This window comes from Haliotis rubra, unplaced genomic scaffold, assembly GCF_003918875.1.
Source record: "Haliotis rubra isolate DU_JTF1 unplaced genomic scaffold, ASM391887v1 Scf803, whole genome shotgun sequence".
NCBI classification, from domain to species: domain Eukaryota; kingdom Metazoa; phylum Mollusca; class Gastropoda; order Lepetellida; family Haliotidae; genus Haliotis; species Haliotis rubra.
Window position 1 is genome coordinate 450,686 of NW_025767528.1, and position 11,434 is coordinate 462,119.

At 42.8% G+C, this 11,434-nt stretch overlaps 1 protein-coding gene across 1 annotated transcript; it reads right to left on the reverse strand.

The window, feature by feature from the left end:
• Window positions 1-2,087: 2,087 nt before the first annotated feature.
• LOC124261678 (mammalian ependymin-related protein 1-like) lies at window positions 2,088-11,037 on the reverse strand. Its single transcript, XM_046696028.1, has 5 exons — window positions 10,971-11,037; window positions 10,501-10,585; window positions 8,616-8,789; window positions 3,437-3,525; window positions 2,088-2,927 (listed from the first exon to the last, which is right to left on the reverse strand). Exons 1-5 carry the CDS (start codon window positions 11,004-11,006, stop codon window positions 2,868-2,870), a joined length of 444 nt encoding a protein of 147 aa, XP_046551984.1. The 5' UTR covers window positions 11,007-11,037; the 3' UTR covers window positions 2,088-2,867.
• Window positions 11,038-11,434: the final 397 nt, after the last annotated feature.

Consider the following 11,434-nt stretch of genomic DNA (forward strand, 5'->3'; position numbering starts at 1 on the left):
GTTTTCAAGATCTCCAGCTGATTGGTAGACAAGTGCTAGGTCACAGATAATGTTTACGACTTTACTTTGTAATGAACAAACCTGATCTATTGCTCCTCTAATAGTCTTGCGACTGGGATACTCTTGTTCCAACAAATCTGACAGTTTGTTTGTTGCCTTCGTTAAAGCCGTTTTAGCAGCCCTCTTTTTCTTTTTAAGGTCGGCTATCTTTGAATCAGATTCAAGTTTACTAACTGGCACTTCTTCTTTGACTAAAGACATTGCTATATTGTTACACAACCTAATGTACAATGTGATCTAAACACCTAAATATATGGGCTAAATGAGTTTCAAACCACGCTCTGCTACCAAAATGTAGCGGAGGAATGCACAGTGGAAGTCTTTATTGAAAAAAATAGACTAAAAGGAAACACACCAAACTAAACGAACTGAAAGGGTCCTAGAAAACTATGTGCAAGTAAAATTAAACTGGGTGGCTTTAGGTAGTATTTCAACCTTAGGCCAAAACTAAATTATGGTAAATATTATTTACATTGAAAATCAACTAAATGAACTGAAGGGACCCAGAAAACTGAACTAGAAATGTCTTCACAAAATGCAGTAAATTTCAGGCCTGTTTGAAATATGCTCAACTAATGTTTAATTGTCTTAATACTAAATTTCTAAATGCTGAATGTCTAACAATTGGGCTCAAGAAACTAAGACAATCACGATACTGTCAACACAAGTTTTCACCTTGAGATTTTAAGACCCAACTAAACTAACTGACCACATGTGTTTGTCCCCTGTCCTATCCCATGTGGATCCCGTGCATTTTTTGATATGCATGCCTTTTGGTGCGTTTGGGTGTCACGTTATGATATGTACATGAACAGTTTCAAACATGGATGCATTTTGGCGAATCCCTTCTGAACAGATGCATCATCAGAAAAAAATTATTCATTATGTTTCAAATTACATTTTGTGAAGTTTCTTTTTTGACTCAGTATATAACTATTATAGTGCGTGTGAGTAGAGAGGCACGTAACGGACGTTTGACGGGTGTAGCAACATTGGTAATACTTACTGGCAAACAAGGATAAGTTGGACCGGAGCAGAGAACGCGTTTACGAGAAGTAGTAGAATGAGCAAACCCAGTTGGTTTGTGAAAAGGAGAGCAGATGTAGGCTAGTGCACCTGCAGTGCATGGCGATGAAATTGATTCCGAACATAGCTGCACACGCCTTGCTCATAAGACTCTCACGTGGTCGGTGTAGCACTACACTTGATCGGGGACAACCCGAGCCCCCTTCGCTAACAATGGCAAGCGCCAGTGGGTGGCACTCTTACTACATGCTAATACAGGCCAATCTTACTACATGCTAATACAGGCCAATTGTCAGGTCGGTGCTCAACTTATCCTTGTTTGCCAGTAAGTACCATCACTAAGAAATGTACTGGGCACAGTATCTATGATGAACATTTCTTGTTGAGGTGAGGTGAAACTGGGTTTAACGTGGTGCTTGAGAATATTTCGCTCATATGACTACGTGCATGCGTGTGTATGTGTAGCAGCTTGTACTAGCCCAGACTTAAGCTGATTGTATAGTGCAAGCCCACTGAGATACCATGACGCAGAGAAGCATGAATACCCCACTCAGACACATTATACTGACTCCGAGCCGACCAGTCCTTGTTGTACCCAGTAATGCTGAAGCCAGGCAGGGACCAACAACTACCATATTTTAGCGTCTTTTTTTTTGGTATGGCCGGTCGGAGATTGAACCAGCGACCTGCCACGCTCTCTGGTAGGGCGCTCTAACCACTACACCACGGAGGCTTGTCATTTGTTTGTTCTTTCACGGTCCGCGCTCAGCAATATTCCAGCTATATGGCGGTCTGTAAAAATCCATCCAGTGACTAACATCATGAGTATCGATCTCGCCAGCTGGGATCACGATGACACGTGTAAAGCAAGACAGGGAGCCTTGACAAGCATGGGTTGCTGAAAACCAATTCTAACCCATATCAGTCACATCTTGTTCATTATCAAAAATGACAAAAAACATGATATCAGCGAAGTTTGAACAGAAAAAAAGTCACAATAGTACAAAAAATATATTTATTATTTTTTCTCTAAAAACATCTGACTCACATGTACAAAGAAAAAGGTATGGAATGGTTTGTCATACTTGAAAAACAGCTGTATGTAATAAAAATTCAGATTCAAATTTCAATGGTCTTGTGAGAGGTTTGAAAATAATGGATATATTTAATGTTTCAGCTGTTATTAGAGTTTTTAGTCCATGTGCGCTACAAGTGTAGATAAAATAACATGTGAAGCAAGGATAAGTACTCTTGATTAAAAAAGCAAAAACACAAACAAACAAACAAACCATTTTCAATTATAGGGGAGACAACTTGTACCAACATTACAACAATCACAAGGTCGCCTATTTCTGTCAAGTCTTGGTAAACGATATGCACAACAGCGTAAGCATAATTAATGTAATGCCAACTCATGTAGTTTCGGGAGAAGGCGAACAGTGGTCTTCTTGCAGATGATGTGAAGAGGTGAGCAATGACATCATGATGACATCACAATGATTTTACAGATCAGACATCCAAGTTGTGTTAGAAGAGATTTACACTGAGATAGAAATGTAATGTTACACAATCAGTAAAGGTGCCTATAAAATCAGGCTATGTAAAGACTCGAGCGGTGACGTCATGATGACATCATGTTTTTACAGATCGAACAGCCGAGTTGTGTTAGAAGAGATGGGCACTAGCAAGGTGTCCCGATCAGTAAAATTTGTAAAAAGCTTCAAGCATATTAAAATTTGGATTATGAAAGCTGCTATGTTGCTATGGTGTCAGCGTCTCATTTACAGGTTTAAGATCCTGTAGTTGAGGACTGGGTGGAATGCTGCGTCACCTGTTATGTTCTGAAATATAGAACAACTTGCATAGAACTGTGATAGAAACTTGTATGATTTCAGTGTGAATGAGTGAGTGAGTTTAGTTTTACGCCGCACTCAGCAATATTCCAGCTTAATGGCTGCGGTCTGTAAATAATCGAGTCTGGACCAGACAATCCAGTGATCAACAGCAGGAGCATCGATCTGCGCAATTGGGAATCGATACCATGTGTCAACCAAGTCAGCGAGCCTGACCACCCGATCCCGTTAGTCGCCTCTTGCGACAAGCATTGGTAACTGAAGATCAATTATTTTTATTTCAGGGTGAAAATTACAGTACAACTTTTCTGAAGTATTGAAGTTTCGAAAACCATAATTTTATTTCCGGTTCTATCCTCCGAAACAATTGTTAGGTTCAAACTTACACAGAAAAAAGCCTTTTGAAGCAATGGTAGATGCTTGAATAAACATATTTTATTCATTGTCTCAGGCATAAAGTGATAAAAAGTGAAATCTGGGAACATTGTCAAGGTTACCTGTTTACAGAAGGCGGGAGGGGTGAAGACAGAGGGGTCTTTGATCCCCAGGGTAATGTCGAAGAACCCCACCGACATGACCATCTTGACTGTAACCATGGAGAAAAGAAATGAGTGTTATAACTGCTCTAGTTAAATTAAACTACATAAAAGTTCGAGCAAATGGTCGAGTTTGGAAATTTTAACTATAAATTGTATATTTATATACTTATCCTATCTCACGACTTGCACCTCTCTCTCTTCATCCAACCATGAGTGGAAACGAATTAAAACTTTGCTCCAGGCCTTCCTTGTCCCTGTCCCGTGCTGTGCATGCCTTCCTGCCTTAGCCATGCTCACTAGGCCGTGACAGCACGTGGCATGCGCAGCCCTCACCCACGTGATCACCTTCCATACTCATTCTCGATCTTGGAGCCATAAAAGGACAAAACCGGAACGGTGGTAATCAAAGTAGTGTGGAGGTAGGGTGGGACTTTATCGCGTGAGATAGGATAAGTATATAAATATACAATTTATAGTTAAAATTTCCAAATTTTTAAACTTATCCTATCTCACGACTTGCACTTATCCCACGGTAGGAAGGTGGGTCATAGATTACCCGAAGTTCAAGCGATAACATCTAAGCGTTATGCCAAAACAACCGTAGGAAGCAACTACAAGGCAAGCCAATAACTACCAAAGTTACTACGTGGGAGGGTTAGTGCGAACCCATTGACTTACTAAGCACAAGTGCTCCCAGGGACCGGGATTCCCGAGCAATGTGGTGTTCAGTCACTACCTTCACGAAAGTGAAAGGACGCAGCTTAGCGAGTGTAATCAGTCGCATAACCACAATTTCCAAGGTCTGACGACCAGTATCGGGCCAGACCCTGCTTCGAAACAACCCCCACAGACACCGTCCCGTGGAGGGTGAAAGGGTAATTGAATCGGAAAACTCACAAGTCCCAGAAGAATTGAAGACACAAATCAGAAATAAAATTCAGAATTTTATTCAGATTGTACACAAAGCAGAAACGATCGCAACTGGTGATCATCTGCGCTGAAGCTGATGGTAGTGACGAACAGGCGATAATGACAGTGCTGAATTCCAATTCGTTGTGATGAAGGGCCCTTTCTTCTGATGACCACTGCTAGGCCACTTGATGGAGAACGTGAGCGCCCCAGCTTGCAAGATGTGCCAACGAATAGGTGTTGAGTCGGTATGAAGGGCACCCTAGAGACTCCAACACAAACATTCCACTTGTTGAGCCACCAATGAAAGACTGAATGTAGTTGTGCGGGAAGACGAATCAACTCCCTGGGGTTGTCCTCCCCGATGTATGGGCACAGAACCATCTGAAGAGGGCAAGCTGCAGCTGGCCCCTGTAAGTCAGCTCTTGTGCCGACGCCAACCACCCTAGTAACTTCTGCCACTGGCGAAAAGGTGTGGGTTGGACCAACACTAGTGGTGCGTTGCACTGAATCTTGTCCCACCTCTCCTGGGGCACAAACATCATGACCTGTCGTGTTGAATATTGTCCCAATAAAAAGAAATCATTGGGTCGGTGTTACCCCTGATTGCTCCGAATTTAGCAGCCATCCTAATTGCGTGAGCAACTTGATGATGAACTGTCTGTGGAGAGGAAGGATGACTGGATCCTGCTGGGCTTGAACACAGTCATCGATATTGTTGTCAAATGTCACGCTTCGACAATGCAGGTAGCTTGTTATCGGAATGGGTATCTGAGTAAAAAGCCACGGGGCTGCACATATGCCCATACAGCAGGACCCTCCATTGGTATCAATGACGCCCCTTGAAAGTAAATCGAAGATACTTCCGATAGTCTGGATGTATCCGGATGTGAAGGTAGGCGTCTCACAGGTCGAGGGACTGACTGACTGACTGACTGACTGAGTTTAGTTTTACACCGCTTTTAGCAATAATCCAGCAACATCACGGCGGGGGACACCAGAAATGGGCTTAGCACATTGTGCCCATGTGGGGATCAAACCGGGGTCTCCGGCGTGACGAGCCAACGCTTTAACCACTAGGCTACCCCACGGCCCTCACAGGTCGAGGGAAATGAGAGGTCTAACCACTCTTGCCTCTGACAAAAAGATATCTCCTGTTATAAGAACGTTCAATAAGTCGAGCAACTACGTCAGTTCTGATGGAGTGCTCAATGTAGTATGTTCGGCGAAAGGAGATTGTCAGTCAATCTACAGGAACGTTCACATTGTAAACGAATTGTAGAAATTCGTACGATCGGTGACCTCAGGAACGTTTCGGTTGGCGGAACAAAATAATGGTTGCCAAGTGGAGTGATAAAGGTAGTAGATCGCTGCCTGGTGACAGTCCTTGCATAACTGCAGTGACCTCTAAACTCAGTGCTTGAACTAGTCAAACCGTTCACGGGTGTTTCTGTCTGTCACCCTCGATAAGCAGTCTCTCTCGACTGGCTGTCAAAATCCCGACACATTCACTCTTAAAGGGGAATGGCAGCGTTCATTGTTACTAACATTTAAAGGCTGGACTTGGTATCCGATTCGTGGGACCAAGACAAGTCTGCAAGGGCACTTCATAGTCACTCTAATCATCAAAATTCCGGTAAACAAACAGTAGTCCGCCATTTGCAAACGTTACACACGAGTGACAAAAAAACGGACAACATGGTCTTCGGTTAACCGGGCGAGTCGCAACCCATAAATTCCGGGCTGAGCTATGCTGGCTATTTGACAAAACATCACTGCTGGTACCCTGCGCAAAAACTTCACCCATTTGTTATCTGTCCAGAAACTTGCTTATCATGTAAAACAAAGGGAGCTGCAACAATTGCACCCAGCGATACACAAACACGCTGTTACCGGTAGTCTGTAGTAACAAGACTCATCGGAGCGTCGTAAAGTATTCCTGGCAAACAAGCGTATCTAGTTATGCCATATCGGGTGGTTGTAGGACTGATATCTACATTGAAGGGTAGAATCGTTGAACCGAATCATTCATCAAAGGTGAAGATCGGATGGTAGATTAAATCTGGAATGAGATGAGCCCCGGTCACGGAGGACTCTTGAGAACTGGGATCGTCAGACCGTCAAGTGCCGGGCGTGATATCTGTAGATGACTGCGCTACTGACATCACATGTAAATCCATTCGGCATGGTGAAGCACATAGCTACTATCTCTGTACAACCATCCGAAAAAGGGGTACAAGGTGGGATAAGTTATGTGACTAATAACATTAAGAACCTCACAAGCCGTAAGGTAAACCGGATAAACAAATCAAATTGTCATGCTTAGAGCTTGCCACTTCGTAATGAGGAATTCAGCGCCTCACAGATGCCCTGAAAACTATGATCGTTTTGAAAACTAGCAGAGTTCGACAAATTTGGCCCAATCTAGATGCAAGTTCACGAACCTCGTTGAGGATGTGGAAAAGCAATGTTGACAAGTCCCTATCCTTCATGTTGAATGTAATCAATAGAACATCTGGTATCTTGCTCTAGGTAGCTATAGGTGGTCGGTGAACCATGCGATCATGTTTGTCGAATCAACCAAAACCATTCCTGCCTCTTATAGGCGACTGGCGTAGCCCGAACCATGAAAACAAAGACGAAGTTCGATGTGGGTTAAGTGTCTTGGGTGGCATCCCAGACACATTTGGCATAGGCTCTGATAGGCTGGTAAGATGCGCCGTGTTGGAAATAACACGAGTGGTGAATCACCCAATTCATGAATAAGCTCAATTGCTGGCAAGGTCCGAGGAACGGATTATTGACGAAAGCTGACAGTTCGATAAATGCTGACAATTCAGTGAACTTGAACGTCCAGGTGAACTGGTTCGACGATAAGGAGCTTTTCGGCCTGGTGAAACGGTACGAGTCAGGCTGGAAAATCGGTTTGGTAATCCGAAATGTTTAAATGATCTCAGCTGATGGAGAGATCTAGAAAGCTCAGATGAACCGGTGAGGCGAGGTGAAATGTTCCGGCCGAGGTGAATCGTTTCGGTGCTGTGAATTGAATCGATGATGTGAACCGTTTCGGCGATTAGAAACTGAGTCGATGTCGTAATCCACATACGCCGTGGTGAAACGGTTCGGTCTGGTGAGTCCACTCGGTATGACGAACTGATTCGGTGTGGTGAATCCATTCGGTATGGCGAAACGGTTCGGTCTGGTGAATCCATTCGGTATGGCCAACAGATTCGGTGTGGTGAATCGGTTCGGCGATTTGACGATGTAGATCGGATGTGTGAGTCAGCTGGCATCAGTTTTGATGAGGCGGAACCACGAGAAGACATCTAATGATGCGCCAATAAAATTATCACTGTCCGACATGGGAATCTCCGGATGACGAGCAGTTAACACCGGTCGTTAAAAAGCAGGGGTTTGTCGGGTGATCAACTGTTGAAGTGTAACGAGCTCTGTCTGCCAGCCAACGGGAGCAAGCATGTCTACATGCTCTAAAAACGTCCTTGATAAGGGAGCACATTCCCGACAACGTTTGCTCCAGGAACACAGGTCAATACAACCCACACATGACGAGTGGGGATCCGAGGAAGTAAATATTGTTACAGTGTGCGCAAAATTACGCTATTTAAGGTCAACAGCAAGAAGCATGGTGTCTCTACCCGGTGCTGGAGAGGGATCAAGCGCAGAATTCCAAGACTCAGCAATAACCTATGACAGAGGCAAAGTAGAAGTGACATGGCGTGAAGGTGAACGCCGATCCACTGAACCATAACGCAGCCTAGCAGTTGAAACCACCCGCACAGAACGATGTTAATGAGGGGAACTATCACGTAAAGGTGCTGACCGCAAGTGCTCACTAGCTCTAGACTGACAAGACGGGATATCCTGATTCACCTGAGGTGGATGAGACCGACTACGAGAATCACTCTGACAAAAAAACACGTAAAAAAAAGACACGTAGATGTCAATAAAACAGACATTGAGTTTTGTCTGTGACAGAGACTGCATACCACAATCAAGATATTTTTCTATGTTTCCATATACATGTATTAAAACATTTCAGTTTTCAAGCTGAACACTTTTTAACGAAGAAATTAGTATTTAGTATTAGTATAGTAGACAGACTGACACAGACCCACACACACACACCTGCACCCACTACCAGTCATAGTTACAGGTACAGACACTTGGTCAGAAACACACACAGACACACACAGTTTCACCAGCTCACCGTTGTTAACCGATCCGACCCAGTTCTCACCGACGGGGACACACTGTTTCTCTGTGACACTAAAGTTGATGTCCATCAGGGTCGACGCCTGCTGCAGTCGCATTGAGTAGATCTTCGTCTGCAGTGTCTCGCTCCCAGCTCCAATTGTCATATCAAACACCTGCTTGGCGTCATCTGAAACATATACCAACACAATATTGCAGATTTACAGACGTAAGCAGGTAAACAATGCATATTACATAGGATACATACAATAGCAATACCGATATCATTGTGTAACTGAACTTTAAGACATGCCTGAGTGGTTTGTTGCCTCCTTGATGGTGGTGTGTAAGCAACCGAGTCTGGACCATATCTGGTTGAGGAGGATGAAGGAATGAAGAGGATGAAGGATTGAAGAGGACAAGGGTATGAAGGAGTGAAGAGGACAAAGGAATTGGAGAGTGAAGGACTGAAGACAGTGAAGACTCAGAAGAGGTAATGAAGATGAAGAGATGAAGGGATGAAGACAAGGATATGAAGGGATGAAGACAACAAGGATATGAATAGATGAAGGGATGAAGAGGACAAGGGGATGAAGGGATGAAGAGGACAAGGATAAGATGGATGAAGAGGACAAAGGAATTGGAGAGTGAAGGACTGAAGACAGTGAAGACTCAGAAGAGGTAATGAAGATGAAGAGATGAAGGGATGAAGACAAGGATATGAAGGGATGAAGACAAGGATATTAAGAGATGAAGGGATGAAGAGGACAAGGGTATGAAGGGATGAAGGATTGAAGAGGACATGGGTTTGAAGAGATGAGGGATTGAAGAGAAGGGTATGAAGGGATGAAGAGGACAAGGGTATGAAGGTATGAAGGATTGAAGACAAGAGTATGAAGAGATGAAGGATTGAAGAGCACAAGGGTATGAAGAGATGAAGGATTGAAGAGCACAGGGGTATGAAGAGATGAAGGATTGAAGAGCACAAGGGTATGATTGTATGAAGGATTGAAGAGGACAAGGGTATGAAGAGATGAAGGATTGAAGAGGACAAGGGTATGATTGTATGAAGGATTGAAGAGGACAAGGGTATGAAGGGATGAAGGATTGAAGACAAGGGTATGAAGAAGATGAAAAGGATTGAAGAGGACAAGGGTATATGATTGTATGAAAGGATTGAAGAAAGGGTATGAAGGGATGAAGGATTGAAGACAAGGGTATGAAGAGATGAAGGATTGAAGAGGACAAGGGTATGCTGGTATGAAGGATTGAAGAGGACAAGGGTTTGAAGGGATGAAGGATTGAAGAGGACAATGGTATGAAGGGATAAAGGATTGAAGAGGACAAGGATATGATGTCATGAAGGATTGAAGAGGACAAGGCTATGAAGGATTGAAGAGGACAAGGGGATGAAGGATTGAAGAGGACAAGGGGATGAAGAGATGAAGGACTGAAGAGCACAAGGATATGAAGGGATGAAGAGGGTGAAGGATTGAAATGGACAAGGATATGAAGGGGTAACGAGGATGAAGGGTTGAAGATGGTAAAGGAATGATGAGGTTGGAAGGATAAAGTGATGAAGAAATGAAGGGCAATAGAGTGGGGATGAAGTAAGGATGACGATGAAGGAATCAAGAGTATGAATGGATGAAGAAATGAAGGAAGGTTGGGTGGTTTCTTGTTTAATGCTGCACTCTACAACATTACAGCTAACCAACAGGAAGGATTTAGGGGAATGAAAGAAGAAATAAATAAATGAAGGAATGAAGATGAAGAAATTAAAGGATGGAGAAATGAAGATGGTGAATGAATGAACGGAATAAAGGAAAGAAGCTATGAGTACATGAAGAAATGACGCAATGAAGAGGATGAAGGATTGAAGTAACAAACGGGAGACTCACCAGGCACACATCCATTGTTGAAAGGCAAGTTACTCTTTGTCTTCTGGCATGTCCTTTTCAACACATCAATAACATACATGGTATTCTGTAACAGAGTGAGTGAGTCAGGTTTACTGCCAATGTTTACAAGTGTGGGCATCAAATAGTTGTGTACAAACCCATGAAAATATTTAATCAGTCACTTCCTAAGGATGTCCAAAACCTTTTGTCTGAACTGAGGAACTGCTAAACTGCTGAACAAGACATATTTAAGAAACACCATATTTTAATAAACATTTCAACGTTTGAGTGAATTACATTCAAAATATTTTTAAATTATGTACAAAAAAAGGCCCAGCTCATTATAACACTGTCAGTCACAAGGCGATCAAAAAACAGTTTTTAATTCCAATAATTTTCCACTTTACAATGTCCCAAATTTGTGTGCAATGTCATTCTAACTGAACAATATTCTATGGTGGGTTTCTGACCGTATTGTAGTCTTGAATCAGCTTTGTGGAGGACATTCCTGCCGCGTGTGGTACTGTTGGGTAAGCGTACACCCGACGGACGATTGCGTCAAAGCTTAGCTTGGCTATAGTCTACAACAGAAGACAGATGAATTTCACACCTATTAGTGTTCGGAATTGGTTAAAATCTCATAATTGCTGATTGGTTCATTACAACTGATCAATCATCGAAAAAAATTGTTTAGCGTCATTAATCAAATTTTTGTTGGATTTTTTGGGAAAATGTTCACATCTTTAAAGGATGACTAGTATGTTAGGATTGGAGTCTTAAGATCAATTCAATCATGACTTGAAACGAGCATGTAGTGCTTATGAAATGTAACAGACAAAACCAACCTTGTGAAAAAAATTGTTAAAGAAAACAAGTGTTTCAGAATTGTTTGTGTTTGATTATGAGGAAACATCATCGATTGCTTGGTAGTTTA

Bases quoted from the DNA above. Each gene is read 5' to 3' on its own strand.
- LOC124261678 (XM_046696028.1), bottom strand. From the start codon at position 11,006: ATGTCCTCCACAAAGCTGATTCAAGACTACAATACG. The intron at 10,586-10,970 runs GTCAGAAACCCA...ACTCTGTTACAG, and splicing joins TGATTCAAGACTACAATACG to AATACCATGTATGTTATTGA. The intron at 2,928-3,436 runs GTAACCTTGACA...TCTATATTTCAG, and splicing joins CTCCCGCCTTCTGTAAACAG to AACATAACAGGTGACGCAGC.